Here is a 21,970-nt window from a genome sequence, read left to right as displayed (position 1 = left end):
GGGGAACATGGTGACACCATCCAGAGCGCAGGCGCAGTTGGGGCCGAGCCGTACTTCTTGCTCCGCGGCGGCCGGGTGGAGGGAGGCGAGGTGGCAGCGGCAGCACGTGCCGGGTGCGGGATTGGCCGTTGGAGGCTGTGGCGCAGCATTTAAAGTGAGTGGAGGGGGGATTTTTCAGGCCTGCGCGGTTCGGGGCGCTGCAGGCTCCTAGGCCGCGGTCTGAGGGGCGCTTCCCGGGTATGGGAAGCAGCTGCGAGCACCGCGTCAGGCCGGGGCCTCTCCCGCGTGGAAGCCGGGTGGAGCAGGCCGAGCCCCGCCTGTGAGGGTGTGGAGGAGTCGGTGGCGCCCCGGGAGAGCCCATCGGAGAGCGGGGAATAATGGCAGGGACTGGGAGACGCGCCTGTTGTCAGCTCGCGGCGCGCTCCGCCGGGGGACCTGCCCCGCGTTCCCGCCGCCGGGCTACGTCTGCCGGGACCCATTCCCTCTTCACCTGCCTGCGCTATGCGATGGATACTGGACGGGAGGTGTATGCAGGGCCCCCACTAACCCGTCCTGCCAGAGAGAGCCCCCAAGCCTGAATGAGGGAAACACAGGGGCTAACCCGGCCAGCAGGGGGGAGAATTACAGTGAATAATATACGCTAGCCAGCCGTGGGAGCGCTGCTGGAGCTGCAGGTTGAGCGCAGATAGCATGCGGCGAGGAGTAGATGGGCGGGCGGGCGGTAATGTTCATGAGCAAGGCCTGGCGTAGGTTTGAAACAGGTTGGCCTCGCTACCTCAGGGCAAGTCTACACTACAGCGCTATGTAGGCGCAGCAGCGCGTCTGGTGAAGACGCGATATACCGATGGGGGAGAGTTCTTCCGTCAGCATAATTACGCCTCCACCTCCGCAAGAAGCGGAAGGTGCATAGATGGGAGAGTGTCTCCTGCCAACGTAGCACCGGTGTGGACAGTGTGACAGTTGCACCGCTGGAGGGGTGGGGTGGAGCTCTTCACACTGCTGAATGATGTAACTTGTATCGATTCAGGCTGTAGTGTAGACCTGCTCTCAAGGTGTGAAAATTTTTGTGCCCTGAACGCTGCAGTAAGTCAACCTAACCCCCAGTGTAGAGGCAGCTAGGTCAACAGGCTTCTTCCTTTGATCTAGGCCTGGTCTACACTAAGCCCCCAGTTCGAACTAAGATACGCAACTTCAGCTACGTGAATCACGTAGCTGAAGTCGAAGTACCTTAGTTCGAACTTAAAGGTACTTACCGCAGGTCCACACGCAGCAGGCAGGCTCCCCCGTCGACTCTGCCTACTCCTCTCGCAGAGCAGGATTACCGGTGTCGACGGCGAGCACTTCCGGGATTGATTTATCGCGTCTAGATAAGATGCGATAAATCGATCCCAGAAGATTGATTGCTTGCCGCCGAACCAGCCGGTAAGTATAGACGTACCCCTAGCTACCACCTCTAAGAGAGGTGAAATAACTACATTGACAAACCCTTTGTGTCGATGTAGGAAGCATCAGGGCCGCAGCACTGTAGCTGTGCTGCTGTGGCATAGACATGCCCTAAGTGAAAGAAATGGGTTCTACAAGGGGATCTGAAGAAGACCAAGGATGCCTGGCATGAGATACCCCTTAGTAAGAGCCAAATATGGGAGCGGGTTTTAAAAAAGGCGTGAAGGCAAGACTGGGAGGAGAAACAAAGGGAGAACTAAAATGAGAAAAGCGAGATGGAGAGCAAGAGATGGTTATTTAGGCAGAGGGATAAAGCTTTAAATTTTGAGTGAAAAGAGTTTGATCTTTATGCAAAATGTGACCAGGAATCCCTGATAACATCAGGAAGTCAAAAGTGCTAGGAGAAGATTGTTTTTATCAGTACAAAGTTGCGTAGAATAGAGTCCGTGACTCTCTGCTGTTCAGATTGGAGGAGGTTAAATTAATCCAGGTGTGAGACAATACCATGGTGTCTGAACCAGGATTTTGGCAGCAGAGACAAAAAGGAAGGGCATATTTCAGAAATGTTACAAAGAGAGAACAGCAAGATTTGGCAAGCATTTTAATGTGAGGAGAGAAGGAAAGGCAGGAATCAAAGGTAATCCACGTTTGTGACGTGCAGTTTTCTATTTAAAAACATCAGAATAATTGTTTGAGTTGTATATACAGAGAGAGAAGTTTGCAATTAAAAATGAATGTTACATAGAAGCGCAATTAACTTGTGAATCTTGTTCACATTTAAGTCTGTTTGTTAGATTGATCCACGTGCACTTAATTTGTGTGGGTTGCTTACATTTTTCTTAAATATAATTCACATGTTTTTTTAGTTTATAACATGAATTGCATAATTTTTTTGTAGATTTCGATTTGAAAAAGAAGCAGTTGTAAGCACCTTTTGAGAAGAAACTATTTCAATCACTTCACCAAAATGGTAGTTTTTACCTGCAGTGCATGTGGAGAATCTGTGAAGAAAGGGCAAGTTGAAAAACATGTAAACATTTGCAGAAACTGCCAGTGCCTTTCTTGCATGGATTGTGGCAAAGATTTCTGGTATGTCAACGATGTTGGTGTAGTAGAGCTTGACAGATAAACTTGCACACTTAGCAGTGACCATAGAAAAGCTTCCTAGGATATGTTGGAGTTAAATTATTTTGTGAGGTATTCAGGTTTTCATTTAAAACCAAAAAAACCCAAACCAACAACTCTAGCTGTAAGGTTGCGCAAATACCCTTTCAAGTGTGAACCAATGTGCTGTTCTGAGTTGGCAGTTGGTAGACCAGTGGTTTTCAAACGGCGGGTTGCGACCCAGTACTGGGTCACGGAATGTAAAGCACTGGGTTATGACAGCTCTGGTCAGCACCACCGACCGGGCCGTTAAAAGTCCCATTGGTGGTGCTGCCTGGCTAAGGCAGACTAGTCCATACCTGTTCTGACACCGCGCTGCGCCCCAGAAGCGGCCAGCAGCAGGTCCAGCTCCTAGGCGGGGGGGGCCACGGGGCTCCAAGCACTGCCCCTGCCCCGAGCACAGGCTCTGCACTGGGAGAGGGCGGTGCCTGCGGACGAGAGCCGCTTGCACATCTCCACCTAGGAGCTGGACCTGCTGCTGGCCGCTTCCGGGGCGCAGTACAGTCTGCGGTGCCAGGACAGGCAGGAAGCCTGCCTTAGCACCCTGCTGCGCCGCTGACCAGTAGCTGCCCAAGGTAAGCCTGAGCCGCCCCCCCCCCCCCCCCCCCCCCCGCCGCAACCCAGATCCCTGTCCTGCACTCCAAACCCCTCATCCCTGGCCCCACCCCAGAGCCAACATCCCCAGCCCAGAGCCCTGACCCCCTCCTGCACACCAAACCCTCATCCCTGGCCCCAGCCTGCACCCCAATCCTCTACCCCAGCCCTGAGCCCCTCCCACACTCCAAACCCCTCATCCCCAGCTCCGTTGGGTCGCTGGCATCAGCAATTTTCTTCAGCTGGGTCGCCAGAAAAAAAGTTTGAAAACCACTGTGGTAGGCCATTCCAGTGGTTCTACTGCATAGCTTCTCCAAAGTAGTAGCAGAGTGAGAAGATTAATTTCACAGTTGCTCTTCAGAGCCTTAGGTGCATCCATGAAACCGACAAGAAATTATGCTAAAAACATATAAGCAGCAACAGGTTCTAATTGTGAGGTAAGAGGGCATAAAAATGAAGGCTGCACTTCTCTGCAGGTTGAAGTGGGTTACTTATCATACTATTGCTCCCTCACCTTTGGTATTGTTTATTTGCTTTCCTTTTGTGAGTAACTTAAGTGTTACGGCATGTAGGTGCCTGCTAAAACTTTTCAATCCCTGTTAAATGGTGTAAACATCAAAGTTACCATTGTTACTCTTTGCAGCTATGAATTATAGTACTTTGAGCTTTTGATTATGGCAAAAATGTTGCTGATTGCTGCAGAATCAGTGTGACTGGAATACTTTTTGCCAAAATTGTAGCAGCTCTGCCTGCAACTACCCAAATTCTTCAAAAAAGCCCCACTCTACAGTCTACTTTCCCAAATGTAAAAGTAGAAATTAGTTTTATCTAAATTAACAGGTAATAAAATATTGTAGGTACAGACCAGTAGGCTCTCTAGTGGTGGAATTTGCTTTTCCATTATAATTATCAGTTCTATTTTTCAGTTATAAATAACTTGATCAGAAACATGTCCCTAGACAGAACTTGGTAAACAATCTCTAAATCCAGGAACAAGTTTCTTTTAGAAGTGTATCTGTTTTTTCCATGTTAGCACTAGTATCTGCTACAAAATTCAGGCCCCATTCAACTTTGCTGAAGGGGAAGAATGGTCCAGTGGTTAGGGCATTAACCTAGGACTTGAACTGAAGCCAGGTCTCCCTTGCTCCTCCAGACTTCCTATGTAAACTTGGCCAAGTCACTTAGCCCGTCTCTGTTCCCAGCCTGTAAAACAAGGATAAATAGTACGTCACAACCTCACAAGAGTGTTGTGAGGATTAATACATTAAACATTGTGAGGCACTCAGATACTATGGTAATGGGAGCCATATAGCTACTTTAGATTTGAGCAATGAGTGGTGCTCTATAAATGGTTTTTAAACTGTGCCGAAGAGCTTTTCCACAATATGAGCATAGGTAAATGTTACGTATAACAATGTATATATGTAATTATAGATGTATACTACTTTACTTTATATTTATTAAAGACCTAATTCTGCATTCTTTGCAAATCTTAACATCCATTGAAGTCAAGTGATATTTATCAGGCCCTAGACTGGCAAGAATTCAAGCAGTCCTCAAATATGCATGTACTTTACTTTACTCATGTGAATAGTTCCACTGACTTCAATGGGGCCACTAACACAAGCAGAAGTTTACACATTTGTAAGCGTTCATAGGATTGGAAGATAAATTTGTATTGTACAATTATAACTCAAGTTTCCCTGCTTATGAAGGTTGCCTTGTTTGAGAGACTGACTGTGACCTGTTAATAGTTTTGTTAATTGAAATGGAACACGGTTTACAGATTTTAAGTGTGGCTTATTAATATTTAAGGGGTGATGATTATAAGAGCCATGTGAAATGTATAAGTGAAGATCAGAAATATGGTGGCAAGGGTTATGAAGCCAAAACTAACAAAGGAGATGTTAAACAACAGGAGTGGATCCAGGTAACACTTTTAAAAATATATATTTAATGTTCTTTTCTTTCTGATAACTCAACTTTATTTCAGAAAACCTTGTATACTAAAAACATAAATATGAATTCATATTGGGAAAATAAATGTACAGATGTCTTATTTTAAATAACAATACATGTTCTGAAAAATGGCCTGAAGTGAAGAGAAGAGCAGACAAGCCTGACACTCTAACATTAATGCACCTCACCAGCTGAGGCATCAGAAATTCAGGTTCTGTCCTTGCTCCTGTGCTGGATATTGTAAATGTTAACATGCTCTTCTCCTGCAGGGAGTATGTCCATCTATTGTGACCCTGCTTACTTTTTAGGGGGTTGAATTTGATTATTTATCTAGTGGGGTGGTTGCTGTAAGTTGTGGAAAAGGAGAAAAAAGTGACAACCAAAAATTTGTGAGAGGATTCTTGAGGTTTCTAAGAGGGGTTTTAGAGATCTCTTTATCTCAGCCTTGAGAATGAAGTAGAGAATTGTAAGTATGTATGTATTTATTTATATAAATAATCCCATTGACTCTTTCTTATAAAAAATGTGACAGTATTGTAATCAGTAATACAGGTATTGAACTGGATTTGTAACCTTGTTTCTTCCACCTCTATAGCAACATCATTGACAATTGTCACTTGAATTGCTTCAAAAATTAACATCAACAGTAAACTAAGGGCTTGTCTATGCAAACATTTAATTCGCAGCAATGTGAAGTGTTAATCTACTCAACAGTAACCTGCTGTGCACTAAGGGTACATCTACATTGCACCTGGGAGTATGCTTCCCAGCAGGGGCAGATGAACCTGTGCACTAACTCTACTTGAGCTAGCGTGCTAAAACTAGCAGCATGGCTGCAGCAGCTCAGGCTAGCTACCCAAGTACAGTCACACCTGACCTGCTAGGTATATACTCAGACGGCTAGCCTGAGCTGCTTCCCTTCCCAGAGTGGCCACACTGCTGTTTTTGTGCTCTGAGGAAGCACACAGCCCTCTACAATGTAGACATCACATAGTCTAAGTATTTGTGTGGACCCTGCTGACATGTTCTAACAGTTCCTTAGTATGCTCTGATCTCCCCTGCTTTGCAATAGGAGTAGATCAAAGCACACTAAGAAACTGTGAGCAGGCTCCACACAGGCACTTAGTGTGTGGCAGGCTAGTGCAGGGTACATTCACACCCCAGCTTGTTGCAAACTAAGTGTTTGTGTAGACAAGCCTTAAAGCCGCTATCCTGCAGAGCACTGAAACCAGTATGTAACTTTAAGTATTTAAATAATCCCACTGATTTGAATGGGATTACAGATATCATTAAAGTTATTTGTGTATTTGAATGAATAGCTAGAACAGGGCCTGAATTTGTATGGATGGTGGTGTGAAGATGGGCACTAGATTATAAAAAGTACTTACTTTTTAAGTTACCAAAAAGCAGCATAGTTTCGTAGTGCCTCCCCATTTATCTGATGGTCCTGAGAGATACACAAAACCTTTGGGGGGAAAAACCCTTGAGCTGTCCAGTGTCTATTGGTTATGCTTTTAATTTGGAAACCCACTGTGCAGGTTTGTCAAAGACAACTGCTCCCCTTCTTTTAAAAGGCTGTGAAATTCTGGAGTGATTTATGAAGAGACAACCAGCTGGCATTCTCTTCTAGTACAACTCACAGGGTATACACTAAAGTTTGGTTAACAAAGTTCTCCGGTGTTATGCTACTTGTCCTACTTTTAGATATTTTAAATTTGAGATCATTGCTGAGCTGATTTCCCCCCCCCCCTTTACCAGTGCATGATCTGAAAACGAAGATAAGCTATATAGTGTGTAGATTTTAGTATATAAGTAGTGGAATAGCTTACCTTGGCCAGGCTGTTTCTGAATTTCATTTTTCAAACTCAGTGCATCAGTTGTGTTTCAGTTTAGCTGTAAAGTGTGTAAATGATTCATATAATCACTTTCTATGATTTTTTTTTTCCCCAGTGAATTTTAAACAAAAACTCAAGAATTGGTGTTTCTCGTGCACTTTTTGTAATACTATCGCACTTTCAGAATTGGCTGTATAATCTGTCTAAATACAAAGCGGGCAAATACTAGACTGTAAGCTAAATGGTTTGCAGATGTTATGTATTCAAGGTACTCTGTATTTCTGATCTCATCTTGCATCTGACTTTGCTAGTTAACTCAGTGCTCCTTTGACAAGTTATTCGGTTTCTTTCTTACAGAAGATTCATGAAGTAATAAAGAAGCCAAACGTTAGCCCCAAAGTGAGAAACATCTTGGAGCAAATGCACACCTTTGACAATATTCCAAGAAAAAAGGTCAAATTTCAGGTATGATTTTAGAGACAAGTAGTGGATTTGAAATTAGGACTAATGGATTATACGCTCATATGTGCCACTAACTTGTGTTACCTGAGACAAGTTGCTTAACCTGTCTGTACATCTGTATAATTGGCAGGTGGGGGAGAATAACTGTCTGCCTGAGACTTAATATTTATAGAGCATTGATCTTTGGATGAAAGGCCTTCTGTTTATGTAGTTTTTATCTAAATTATTATTAGTCAGACATGTTGGAGAATTTGTTGGGTTTGGAGCCCTGCAAGTGCAAATCCCCCCTCTGTAAGTCTCTTCCCCTCAAACCACACACTTTAATATTTCTCCATTTGCTGTTTCTGCCAACTTACACATCCCCAAACACACCTCAAAACATTGAGTGATCTTTGTGCTAGACATTGCTCCTTCAAGAAACCTTCATTGCCGTTCAGGGCTCTAACTTGTATTCCTCCAAATAACACCTTATTGAGCTGCCACTAGACAACTATGCCAGGTTCCACATATTTTATATAGCATCCATAAAGAATAACAGACATGTCTGGGATAAGTGAGCGTGTTTCTCCTACTCCATGCCTCCGTTTGTGTGGCTGATAATGGACAATACATATATTCGTATAGTGGGCCACAAGCTAAATATGAGTCAGTGTGATGCTGTTGCAAAAAAAGCAAACGTGATTCTGGGATGCATTAACAGGTGTGTTGTGAGCAAGACACGACAAGTCATTCTTCCGCTCTACTCTGCGCTGGTTAGGCCTCAGCTGGAGTATTGTATCCAGTTCTGTGCACCGCATTTCAAGAAAGATGTGGAGAAATTGGAGAGGGTCCAGAGAAGAGCAACAAGAATGCTTAAAGGTCTAGAGAACATGACCAATGAAGGAAGGCTGAAAGAATTGGGTTTGTTTAGTTTGGAAAAGAGAAGACTGAGAGGGGACATGATAGCAGTTTTCAGGTATCTAAAAGGGTGTCATAAGGAGGTGGGAGAAAACTTGTTCATCTTAGCTTCTAAGGATAGAACAAGAAGCAATGGGCTTAAACTGCAGCAAGGGAGGTTTAGGTTGGACATTAGGAAAAAGTTGCTAACTGTCAGGGTGGTTAAACGTTGAAATAAACTGCCTAGGGAGGTTGTGGAATCTCCATCTCTGGAGATACTTAAGAGTAGGTTAGATAAATGTCTATCAGGGATGGGCTAGACAGTATTTGGTCCTGCCATGAGGGCAGGGGACTGGACTCGATGACCTCTCAAGGCCACTCTCGAGGTCCCTTCCAGTGCTAGAGTCTATGAATCTATGAATTCAGGTTCAGGAAACAGAAACTGTGGTGAAACTACTTGAGCTACCACAGCAGAAGTGAACATTCAAGTAGCTTTCTGAGGAATCAGTGATTTCAGGTGAAGTGAATGGTATTGCCTGGGAACTTGCAACGTAATATACCAAAGCTATAGAGATCAAAAACTTGAACAGTGCGATGTCACTTCAGTAGTCCTTTCCTGGAACAAATGAAATAGTACGTTGCAATGAGGAAACCTTTATGGCCACACCATTAAAGCCTTTTTTTTTTTTTTTTTTTTTAAATCTGCTTCTGCTGATTTCTCAGAATATCAGAAGAAATTTGCTGCTGCACTTTCCTCTTCCTGAGACAACTCCAACAGTTTTCTAAACAGATACATGTGAAACTTATTTGCATTTTAATAATCTGTAACAAACTAAGGAAATGACCTTGGAGTGTGCTCACTTGTCCAATATTTTAAATGACTTCAGTGAACCTGAATATGTTATCCCTCACTTAATAAACAATTACAGGGTTTAAAGGGATGTTAGCACAATTGGCAGTCCCTACTCAGAAGAAGCCTGGAACTAATTCATGACCTGGACAAGAATTTTGTGCAGCTATTGATGTCCTCAGTTAGAGGCATGGATGGCATGTGGCATATTATAATAGATACAAGTAATATGCAAAATAAATTAGAGCAGTAGCACAAAGGGGAGAATGAACCTTTAGCCTGCCGACCACTGTATCAGCTGACTGACTCCTAGATTTCATCAGTACGTGGCCATATGGTGTTGGAATTATTAAATAATTTGAAATGATTAATATGGGAAATCACCAAACACCAATTTAACCATAAATTTATTTTATTAAATCCAAAGGCCAAATAGTACTTTATGCAGTTGCTCCAAATATGCCTAAAAAGCCTAAGTAACAGGCAGTTTGCTTCATCCAAATAATAACAAAACATTTATAAGTATTTGATCAAGATACTTACAAATGGGCTAAACCCAGGGGTGCTCAAACCCCATATTGGTTGGCTCCAGCATAGTCAGGCAGGTATTAGCAATGAACCCTTAGAGTTGACTTTATTATACCCTTTAACAAATGTCATTGCCATTTACTGACTTCAGCTAAAAACAAATTGGAGACAATTTACCCATATTTCTAGTTTTAATCCAGATAACATTTACAACTTCTTTCTTCCCAAGGCCTTTCTTCCCCTCCTTGCTGTCCAACAGTTTTTTCTCATTGCACCTGGGTTCACACTGGTGTGTGGGTTGGGGAAGGGCCGTGTTGGCTCATTTTAAGATAGATTCTTCGTTTGATTTTTTTTTTTTTTTTTTTTTTAAATCATCTGCAGTCACCCCTATCAGTCAGAGGCCGCCTTTTCACTTATCCCATTAGTTATTCTTTAAACCATACGTTCTCCCTACTTTATTTCTTTTGGCCTTATAACTCATTATTTTGAAAGCCTTTCTTCTAACTTGCTAGTCGTGGCCTTTCTTTACAACACACACACATTTCCTTAACCAAACTTCAGTTAATTTTAATTCTTTAATTTTATACTTATCCTACATATGGTTAAAAAGTTAAAATTGAATGCCTGTCACTTCTCATTTCTACTATTCTTTTTCTGCACAGAATTGGATGGTGAACAGCTTTAATGTTGACAATAGTGCTCTGCAGGACCAGGTGTGGGATATCTTTTCTGAAGCAACCAGCAACGTAAGTCAAATCAAAGCCACAAAATCTTTCAGTAAGAATACAACAATAGGGCAACAAGGTGGAGAACCTTCAAGACCCCTATTGGAGACACTAAGTACTGTATATTAGGGAAGAGTCATTTCTGGTGTCCAAAGAAAAGATGGAGAGTACGAGACCGAATTTTTGCTAATCTGGCGCAATGTATTGCTGATACAGCATAGCTGGGGTATGCACAACAACGTCTGAAGGTAAGCTATAGGCAGTGATCGCATCATGGTAGTAGGAAGGCATGTGTAAACTTCTTATCCCAGATTGCTTTTTCTAATAAGGAACAGAAATTCCACTTTCTGATCATTACTACCCCAATCTGACATCTGTGTCCGATAATATTTTTGCACATCTTTTTTCCATTGTAACGGAAAGTATGTATATTGTTTCATTTACCCACCCATTAGAGTGTTTTATTAACTCATTTTAGAAGTGCAACTTTAAAATTGGATTTTTCTATTGAAAAAGAATAGTTTCTATTAAATATAAATGTTATCTAATGCATTTTAAGATTAATAATTCTGTTCCCAGAGGCACAGCTTCATTAAGATGAATTTAAGGTTAAGAATATCAATAATTTAAGGGTAAAACATCATAGGTATGTTTCAACTGTTCCCCAGTCAAGTGTTCCAAACCTAGGAAATTCAGAGTTAAGGTTACACTTAAAAGAGATCCAAACATATTAAGAAATGCACCGTTAAGACAACCAAGCAACTCTAACTCTGACCTGTAGTGATGTCATGCAATAACTGTCAGAGTACGATTAAGACATTTTTACTGTTTGTGGTCCCAGATATTCATTTTTTCCCCCCCACCCCCTTTGTGGCCTCACTGCAGGGCAGTAATAAGTTTGTTACTCGAAGTGTAAATGCTGTAAGTTTGGAGAGTATGTGCTCGTGTTTTCATACAAAACGCAATGGTGAATCCATGCTTTAAGTCAGGGGTCAGCAACCTTTCAGATGTGGTGTGCCGAGTCTTCATTTATTCACTCTAATTTAAGGTTTCGTGTGCCAGTAATACATTTTAACGTTTTTAGAAGGTCTTTCTATAATATATAACTAAACTATTGTTGCATGTAAAGTAAATAAGGTTTTTTAAAATGTTTAAGAAGCTTCATTTAAAATTTAAATTAAAATGCAGAGCCCCCCGGACCGGTGGCCAGGACCCGGGCAGTGTGAGTGCCACTGAAAATCAGCTTGTGTGCCGCCTTTGGCACGCGTGCCATAGGTTGCCTACCCCTGCTTTAAGTACAAAATGGAACTCAGTCTTGCTTATGGAGTTGTAAGCAGCAACTCTCAACAATTTTTTTAAAAAAACTTTTATCTACGTGAGCTGGATGCTCCCAATTTCTGTTTAATATTCTGATTTGCTTAGCTGTTGCCAACACCTTCTGTCTCTCATAGAGAAGTACCTTTACCTGTTCACTATTATATTGTAATTTAGGAACTACCCTCTGCCTGGACTTGCCTCGTTCTTCTCTGATGTTCCCTACTGCTGCTTGCCTGAGCTTCACAGCACTCCCATCTCCCTGGAAATTTTGCTGTTGCGATAAACTTAATTTTTTCATCATGTTGGAACGTCTAAAATAATGAATAAACTAATATATATTGCAAATGCCCACTTCATTCTTCTAAAAACAAAATTAAGTGAATAACAAATGACAAGCATGCATGTGTTGTAAATTTTATCATTTCAGATGGGGCAGTTAGAGTAAGGCATGTCCTTTAGTCTTCAACTAAGATGCATTATCTCCACCAAGTAATGCTATCCTCAATAATTGATTGTGTTTGTTTGTTTTTTTTTTATTCAGAGCATAACATTTCTCTCCCCTCCCCCCCCCCCCATGAATAATGCAGTAGATCTGGGTGGTATTACCAAATGATTTATGTGAAAGACATTTTTATTACAATATTATTTTCTTTTAACAAAAGGGGCCAAGCAAAAAAGAACTAGAGAAACCATTGCAGAAAGTAGGAAGCCAGCCTGTAAAAAGTGAAGTAAACCCATTGTCTACAGAAAAAAACGAAATGACGGCTGATAAACTTGAGAGGAAAAAGAGTAAAAGAGAGCGAAAAGAAGAAAGACAAAAGAACAAAAAGACAGAGAAAAAAGAAGTGAAATTAGAAAGCCAACGAGAGAAATCGGAAAATAAAAAAGTCAAAAAGCCTAAGAAAGAAAAGGAAGGTACTGAGGATGAAAATGAGGAAACTTCCAAAAGCAATAATGCAGAAAGGAAGAAGACGAAGAAAAAGCATGAGAGGAATAATACAGCTCAGGTGGAAATAAATGGAAATGGTAATCGTAATGAAGAAGAAAAACAAACGCATATAAAGAAACAAAAACGTAAACGTGCAGAAGGTATATATCTAGCTCACATTCCATGCAGTTTTTAGTGAAAACTGTTTTCTTTTTGGCATCTTGGGAACTCAGTAACCTGCTTTGGTAGAATCTTTACGACACCTATAATTCATAAGTTGTGTTTTTGGTTTTTTGGTTTTGTTTTTTTAAGTATACGATGCAACTTAAAATAAAACATTTGTAATGTGATGCAAGTTTTTTTTAATTTCAAAATCAGGAAGAATCTTACAGCAAACTCCAATGCCAAGAATAGAAACTTTGTAGTTACATTTTTTTTTTTTGGTAATTTAAATTTTTTAATATTTCCTCATCATATTTATCTCTTATCCCACACACTCCCCTTCTCTAGAAGAACCTTACACCAGAACAAAAAGAATGAAATATATAAAAACATCTGCAGCCACAGAAACTGAAAAAAGTGAGGATGCAGCCATGGAAACTGAAGAAATTGGGGATGCAGATAAAGGTATCTTCAAACTTAAAATGGAAGTTTAGACGTGTATATTTTAGTAAGATAGTTATGTGCTTATGAAATCAGTCATTAAGTGCTGCTATTCATTTGGGGCAAAACTCTGAGCAAAGGGCTGCCCCAGGAGAAGACTGTGAACCAGATTGTGACTAAGGGCTTGTCTTCACAGTGTTGCATAGCTGGGAGATGCTGTCTGGTCTACAGCTTACCCTTCTGGGGGAGCACCATAGTCAACCGGATAGCACTCTGCCATCGATTTAGCGGGTCTTCACTAGACCCGCTAAATCGACACCCGCTGCATCAATTGCAACAGCATCAACCTCCCCGTTGTTGAAGACAAGCCCTCAGTCTGTTTCATACCTTGCTCCATGGGAAGTAATCTCTGCGAACCTGATACCTGGTGCAGACTATTTCCCCTGATTTGTTTGTTCAGCTGTGCTGGCTACTATCCACAGCACCCACTTCCACCCACCTTCTAGGAATGGGCAACAACAGCCCCACAGAGGCTGCTCTCTCTTGTGTTCCTACATACAATATGGATAGCCAGTGCAGGGAAGTAAGAGGGGGTGGCATGTCTTGCACCCGCTTAGTCCTTTGCTTGACATGATAGCTGGGTCACAAATTGGCCTTATTTCTATTTTTAGCTAGTTGTATTTGACATCCGGGATATGTATAATGAATCTTTTATTGAGCCCATGTAATTTGGGGATATAGTTTTCACATTTAGAAGCAATACTAATTAACGGCTTCCTAAGTTTGCATTATGTGTTAAATTTGCCACCTGTGTTTTTAAAAAAAGGGGGAAAAAAAAAAAACCCTCAATTTCCTATTTGTGTGTCACATAGGAGCTGAGATAAACTAGATAAAAGTGCTTTGAGAGCTACTGGTGAAAAGCATGATATAATATTTATTTTAAGGGCTCAGCTTCTCCCTTTCCCAGGATGGTGTCTTGTCATTTGTTCTTCCTTCATGCAAAGGTAGCTGAGCTGGTGTGCTAATGCAATAGCACCCACTTCGGTCAGACGGAGCATTGCACAGAATCTGCTTCGGCTGGCAGGGCAGTCAGTCAGCATCTCTTGCTTAAGGCCTGGTTGGCTCTAGAAAATTAAGTGGGTTTAACTGTTGCTCAGGGGTGTGAAAAATCCACATCCCTGAGAGAGAGAGTTCATAGAATCATAGAATATCAGGGTTGGAAGGGACCTCAGGAGGTCATCTAGTCCAACCCCCTGCTCAAAGCAGGACCAGTTCCCAAGCCAACCTAACACCCAGTATATACATCACTAGATCAATGGAAGAATTCTTCTGTCAATCTAGCTGTTGCCTTTTGGGGAGGTGGATTACCTATGCTGATGGGAGAACCCCTCCCGTTGGCATAGGTAATGGCTATACTGAAGTGCTGCAGCTGTGCCGCTGTAGCATTTCAAGTGTAGACATGGCCTGAGTTTGTATGGTAAGCCCATTCTGAGCTATGAAGGGTGTTAGTTTCAGTCCTGCTGGGGTTTATGGGTTTCCTCCTTTATCCTTGGCAGAGTTTGCTGGTCCCTGTCCTCAGCAGATCTGGAAACTCCTTTTGGCTCTTAAGTCTCTGAGGGACTGGTAAGGGAACCCAGCCCCACCCACTCCACTGGGTTCCAGCTCAGGCGCCTTAAACCAGGCATGTGGAATCAGGCCTCAGCAACTCCTCCTGCTGTGCTGAACTTCCTACCTCCCTAGGTTCTGTAGGCTTCTACAGCCTGTATATCCGCTCATCCCTTCTCTGGGTGGCTTCACACCAGCTTTCCAGCAGGACTTTCCTTCTCCAGCTTGCTTGCCCCTCTGCTTCCCAGCTCTTTTTTTATTCTCACAGCTGCTGTGAGGCTGCCAACCAGCACTGGCTGGTGATTGCTGCATTAACTTCTTAGTTGCCAGGCCAGCATAGGGTCTGTACACCCCATTACAGTAGCTAACCAGAGGAACAACTTGCTTGATCCTTGTGCCAGGGTGGTGATGCTGCTGTGGGTGCAATAATAAGGCAAAGATAAAGGAACTGGACAATGGTTCTGTGATTAGTTTTAGCTAGAACATGTGATGAAAAGATGACTTTAGAAATATAGAAGATATGTAATACCATTATGTTTTTAACAATATTATAGGTAAATTCAACTGGAAGGGAACTATGAAAGCTGTTCTGAAGCAAGCCCCAAACAATGAAATTTCAATAAAAAAACTAAGAAAAAAGGTACAGTAGAGTCTTCATTTTTAAAACCCCTTTTAGTTTGTGAAATAGGTGATTTAAAAGAAAACTATCCTACATAGACAAAGACTTTAAGTATATAGTCATATGCCGTTGAATGTGAACTGGTTAATTAGTAAATCGTATAAAGATTCAAAAATGCGTGATTAAGGAGTTTATTCTGTGATTTTTAAATTGGAGATTCCCCCAATCCAGCAAAACACCACCTAAGGACATACTTAAGTTTGCAATTTCAGCTTTGAGTTGTAAGTATTAATAGATTTCTTGCTGGATTTTAATTAAGCAATATTATTGAATTGATACATAATGTGTGTGCATTTTAGTGTGGAATGTTTAAGTAAAGAAGTGGAAATAATTCCTGTTAACTTGAACTATTTATTTATTTTTTGTTTGTGTAGGTTTTAGCCCAGTATCATGCAGTAGTTGGTGAACATCATAAATCACAAGAGGATCTTCTAGTCCTATTTAATAAGAAAGTGAACAATAATCCCAAATTCAAGGTTTTAAAGGACAAAGTTAAACTCATGAAATAGAAAATGAGTGTTTTCATAATGATCAAGTTTTACAATTGCAGACTATCCAAATTCTATCACGTATGCAAACACAGCTTTCACTGACTTCAGTAGACGTTGAGTATGTATCACAGCATAATTTAGCTGTAATTCTATTCCTGGATTCCCCACTCCTTTTCTTCCCTACACTTATATGTACAACTGAAATTTGGGAATGGTTGCATATGTTTTCAGAAATTTTGATTTTACAGAAAATATATTTTTGGTAGAACTTTTAACAGACAATGGAAAATTTGTTGCCCATTCTATTAAAATCCTTTTCATGTTACTGAATTTATGCAGGTGTGAATTTGCTTATTAAGACCCAGGTTGTATTGCACCTTTGCAGGAAGCAGTACAGCTGCAAACTTGATGTATTAATACAACACATAATGAAAATATTTTGTTATATGCGAAACAAAAATGTTTTGGTCCAAAGCTAATGGTATATGCTGCAGATCATATACTAATATTTTAGCATCCTGTTTTGTCATAAAAGGAATAATTGAGATTTGTCTGTGTCAAGTCACTATCCATTTAACGTTTAATTTCCTAATGCACACTAAATGAAAATACATACCTTTATACACACAGAGTTAAATCTGTTCATATTTCATTACCATAAATATTTGGTTAGAAGCCAAGTAAAGCGTGGGTGTTTGTTTTGTGAGGGCTATTGCCTCAATTGGAAATTTGACAATAAAATACTGATAATGCCAGTTTACTCACCGCCCGCTCACCTCAGCGCGCCCCGCCGCCGCCGCCTCTGGCTCACCTGCCCCCTCCTCCCCCCACCACTGCCCACCCGCTCGGCTCATCATCCCCTCCCCGGCTCTCCTACTCACCCCCCGCCGCTCGCTCGCCTCATCAGCCCCTCTTCTCTTCCCCCCCCCCCCCCCCCCCGCCGCCACCAGCTCACCTGCCTGTCCGCCGCCAGCTCGCCTGCTCCCCCTGCCTTCAGCTCACCTACCTGCCCACCGCTGGCCTTCTGCCGCTGCCCCCGCCCCCTGCCGCTGGCTCACCCTCACTCCCCAGCCTGCCACTGGCCTCTTCACCACCCTGCCCACCCACCGGCCAGCCAGCCAGCCGTTGGCTAGCCCCACCCCGCTGCTTGCCTACTCTAGAGGAATGTGTTCTATTGCTCCCCGAGGAGCAAGGAGTTCATCTGGTAGGTGAGGATACTGTTGTGAGAGTGGTCCCTGAAGGCAGACGGGGGGTGGGAGAGAGGTTTGGAGGAGGTAGCATGACAAACTTGATTGTATAGCTGTGGTGGATGATATTCAGCACCCATTTGTCTGTCTGTTATTGTACTTGGTGCTAAGCAACCAAAGGGAGTGGAGGGGTCGCGAGGTCTTAGGCTCTGTGGTTGGTGGTTCTCAAGCTCGTGCCAACAATACCTCTTGGTCTCAGGCTGGGCTTGACATGAGGAAGACAGTGAGGGGAGACAAGGGAAGCGAGATCTTTAATTTTTTTTGGTGTTTTCATGAGGTTCATAAGGTGATAGAATTGAGGAGTTCTGTATCTGTGGATGGATGATGGGCAGTGGAATTTGTTTCAGGGCAGGAGTCTCTATGCCCAATGAGCAGAGGGGAGTCTTTCTATGTATGTGAAGACTCATCTGTCTTTTGCTTGAAAAGATGGGATTCATCAAAGAGGAGGTCCTTGATGGTGTTCTGGATCTGGACCTCCCTAGGAAAACCAAAAGCATGAAGTCAGGACTCCCTATGCATCATGATAGCTATGGCCCTGGCCCTGGAGGAAGTATCAGCTGTATCTACCACAGACTGTAGGACAGTTCTGGTTATAAGGTTCCCTTCCTCAACGAGGGCCTGGAAGCGGGCACAATCTTCTGGTAGGGCATCAGTGACTTCCTTGAACTTGGTGTAATTCAGGAGGTCATATTTAGCCAATAGGGCTGGATAATTCGCTATCCTGAATTGTAAGTGGAGGAAAAGAAGACTTTCCTTCCTAGGAGATTGAAGCATTTCCCATCCTTGTCCTCAGGAGTGGACGGAGGGTGTTGCTGCTTGGTCCACTCTGCAGCAGCCTGAACCACCAGCAAGTTCAGAGCAGGATGGGAGAAGAGGAATTCTGATCCCTTGGTCAGGACATAGTATTGTTTCTCTGCTTCTTTGGTAGTGGCAGAACATGTGGCAGGGATATGTCATACAGCTCTGGCTGGCTCCAATATGACATTGTTAATTGGAGTGCTACTCTTGCCGATGCCAAGGTGTGTAGGAAATACAGGAGGTTATGCTGCGAGTCTTGAATCTATTTCAATGTAATCTGGAGTTCTCCTACAAATCTTCCTAGCAGCTCCTGGAACAGTCTGAAGTCACCTGGTGGGGAGGGGGATGATGTAGTTACTACTCTGTCTGGTGAGGAAGATGGGAAGGTCGGGACTGGGGTGTAAGTGTCTTCCTCTGCTATTAGATCCGTGAACCTGCTCGATGGATCCCTTGGAGGGGAAGCAGGTGGTGATTCTCTTGTGGATCGGGTGGATGCTGTGTCCAGGGACCCCAATATGGCCAGTAAACTAGATCTGCTAGTTCTAGAAGTGGTACCATCAGAGCTGATGGAACAGAGTATAGTACCTGCAAAGAGGGCAAGAGACCCCGTACCATAGGCAAATTCCATGGAGGGGATATGATCTCCCTGGAAGTGGAGGGGCCAGATAGCAGGAAGGGACTCTGGGTCTGGTAAGGCAAAGACCTCTTGAGATTCAGCCACAGATCTGGATCTTCCTGCTGTGAGGGGCACTCTTTCCTCCATCGGCACCGTGCTGAGAACTTCCCTGGTATGGGCAGTTCTTGTGCCTTGTGGGGTGCCAGTGAAGGTGGTACCAGTGGTTCAGTGCCCGGGACAGTTGGATCCCATAGTTTCTGGGTCTTCTTCTCATGTCTGTTGTACTTGGAATGTGCTCTGTCCCTGTAGGCTGAGCTAATGGAGGGAGTGTCCATTTTCTTGGATTTAGAGGAAGAATTAGCCCCGTGCTTATTAGCCCCAAACTTCCCAAGTAGGCCCCGCCATGAGGTCAGTGGGGTGGTTGCACCGGAATTAGACATAGTAGTGGGAGGCGTGCTCCTTGCTGAATCAGACTGAGGTACAGGAGGGGGTACCCTGGCCTGGGTCTGAGTTTGGTCTCATGGCCATCTCCACGAGATACTTGCAGAGATGAAGAACTCTGCCTTCTTGGATTCGTCTGGGAAATACAGCACCTAGCTGAAGTGTGAGCTTCTCCCAGGCAGTAGACAGCATTGATGGTCATCACTGACTGAGAAGGATCGCAGGCATGACGCACAGAGTTTGAAACACGAGGTCCTTGGCATAGTCCTGGGCATTTTTACCAAGTGATATTACATCTTAGATTACTAAATATTTATTTTTAAATGTATTTTTCATCATATATGCTATGTTGATTATTTATACGTGGCTTGAAACAGTTAAAATATACTAGTTTGTCTTCATTCAATTTCCCTTTGTTGTTCTCTGGCATTTGCTCAATGTTGAAACTTACCAGAAAGAATTCTTGCAACTTGTTTCTATTGTGACATGAGGCCACAATAGGGAAAAGTTTGAGAATCACTGCAGGGGAGTGTTTATAAAAACATTTTGTTCCCTTGTCTTTTAAATCAACACAGTCATGAGGTTTCTTGTAACCTTTGATTTTCTTTTTCAAAAAATCTAAATATTGGGCTGCCAGCTTCTCTTTATAACAAGCTAACATGGAGCACTAAGGTAACAGGAAACTACTGTAGTGAGAAGCTCAAATGTCTCCTTATGCTATATCAGTATGGCTATGTTTTAGTCACGGGTATTTTTAGTAAAAGTCATCAACAGGTCATGGGCCGTAAACAAAAATTCACGGCCTATGACCTGTCCATGACTTGTACTAAATACCCCTGACTAAATCTTGGGAGGGGGTGCGGTCCAGGGGTGCCACGTGTGATCAGGGGGGCAGTCCAGGGGGCACCGCAGGTATGGGGAGGAGGTGGGGGCATGCAGCCCAGGACCCCCACTGATGCTGGGGGATATGGGCAGTGATGCGTGGCCTGAAATCCCTGCTGGTGCTGGGCAGGGCTGGCAGGCTCCCTTCCTGGCTCCACATGTCCCCGGAAGCGGCAACATCCCCCTCCCTCAGCTCCTAGGAGGAGGCGCAGTCAGGCAGCTCTGCACTCTCTCTGCCCGAGCTCCCATTGGCTGGGAACCACAGCCAATGGGAGCTGCAGGGGCAGTGCCTGCAGGGCGAGGCAGTGTGCAGAGCTTCCTGGCCACACCTCTGCCTAGGAGCTGGGGGGAGGGGGGAGGTCACCACTTCCAGAGAGCCCCCCCCCCGAAGTAAGCGCCACCCAGAGCCCTCACTCCCTCCTGCGCCTCCAGCCCTGAGCCCCCTCCCACACCCAATCTCCTGCTGCTGCTGAGAGAGGGGACCACAGTGGCCCAAGACTGCCCCAGCAGTGGTCAGTGCAGCTGGCCCAGGGGCTGCCTGAGCTGCTCAGGTGGCCCCCAGACCAGCCACACCGGCTGCTGCAGAAGTCACGGAGATCCCGGAAAGTCACGGAATCTGTGACTTCCATGATAAACTTGCAGCCTTATATATCCTATATTGAACAGCACAATCTGTCTTCATTATTAAAGATACTTTAATTATTACTGTTACAATTTTTGGAAAGGAAAATAATACTATTGAAATTCTAATCTCAAATCCTAATAGGTATTTCTTTGCAAACTGTTTCCCCCCCCCCCCCCCCCCCTTTAAATCAAGCAGGGGGAGGGAGTTTGTAAATGAAATATACAGGCATTTAGGTAGGCAGTTTAATTATTGAAAGGAAAAAGCTTCAAAGGATGCACATATATTTCTTCTCAGCACTGAGTTATACTGCAATATTAGTGTAGTTCATTTTTTCCTTCCCCCATTGAAAAATGATCCTCCTACCTGGTGCTATAATCTGATTGCTTCAGTCTAATATATTCAGACCCTAACATGACAAGTGATTATACCTGATGACCCCTGAATACAGAGTCTCAATGCATCATTTCATTCAGACACTTGTTAAGCTGCAACACTCTCCCTTATGAAGGAAATCAGAGCGCAAATATTAACTTAGTGTAAGATAAGCAAAAAAAAGGCATATTCTATATATTGAGCTTTACTCACAGGTTACCAGATCTCACAATGTATTCATCATTTATCCCTTTCTTCTCCCAATTAAGCTTTCAAGAAAAACAAGAATAAGTCCTCTAACTTTCTTTTCTGCTCTGTCAGCCAAGGAAAGCATATTATGTTTCTCATTAGTACTTTTACAGGAAATGTTACTTTATATTGAATTCTAAATTTCACTTGGGCTAGAAGAAGTCTTAGTAGTAGCTTCTTTCTGTGCAATTGAGAAAGTATCTTACTGCTTTTATATGCTGATAGAGTTGAATTGAAGCATCTCAAAAGTGTTTGCTTAAATTAGGTCATTTTAAAATATTTTTTTTCAAGACTCTAGGTCATGGAGCTTAATAGCGTTTCCAGCAAACATACATTCTCTTGTTTTATTTTACTTTTTGTGTAAAGGTAATGTTATAAATTAAAACAAAACAAAAAACCCTGCAGCATTTGTGCTATAAACTTGCTGTTAGATTATGAACCATTTTTCCTGTGGTTTCTTCCTTTATTTAAGTAGACTTTTAACTGTTTTGTCCTCAAATATATATTTGTGCTTTCACCCCTCTTTGTCTTATTGATTTTTTTGGTACTAAACCCCTCTATTGCTGATCAGCTGATTTCTAAAGGCAGAGGGTTCTCCTCCTAAATTAGAGCTGGTATATAGCCAAACCATTGAATCGTTATGAGCTAAATTCTGCTCATTTGAGCATATGAAACATCACT

The 21,970-nt window shown here is 43.0% G+C and overlaps 1 protein-coding gene across 1 annotated transcript; it reads left to right on the top strand.

Annotated features, from left to right (window-relative positions):
* The first annotated feature begins 72 nt into the window (after positions 1–72).
* Positions 73–16,385, top strand: LYAR (Ly1 antibody reactive). Its single transcript, XM_065404735.1, has 9 exons — positions 73–154; positions 2,342–2,532; positions 5,017–5,131; positions 7,353–7,460; positions 10,374–10,457; positions 12,416–12,842; positions 13,192–13,308; positions 15,444–15,529; positions 15,943–16,385. The coding sequence occupies exons 2-9, from the start codon at positions 2,411–2,413 to the stop codon at positions 16,075–16,077; spliced, it is 1,194 nt and encodes a 397-aa protein (XP_065260807.1). The 5' UTR covers positions 73–154; positions 2,342–2,410; the 3' UTR covers positions 16,078–16,385.
* The last annotated feature ends 5,585 nt before the right edge of the window (positions 16,386–21,970 follow it).

Source organism: Emys orbicularis, chromosome 5 (genome assembly GCF_028017835.1).
Source record: "Emys orbicularis isolate rEmyOrb1 chromosome 5, rEmyOrb1.hap1, whole genome shotgun sequence".
NCBI classification, from domain to species: Eukaryota; Metazoa; Chordata; order Testudines; family Emydidae; genus Emys; species Emys orbicularis.
The sequence above is the reverse complement of the archived record's forward strand: the minus strand, read 5'-3'. Positions and strand labels throughout refer to the sequence as shown.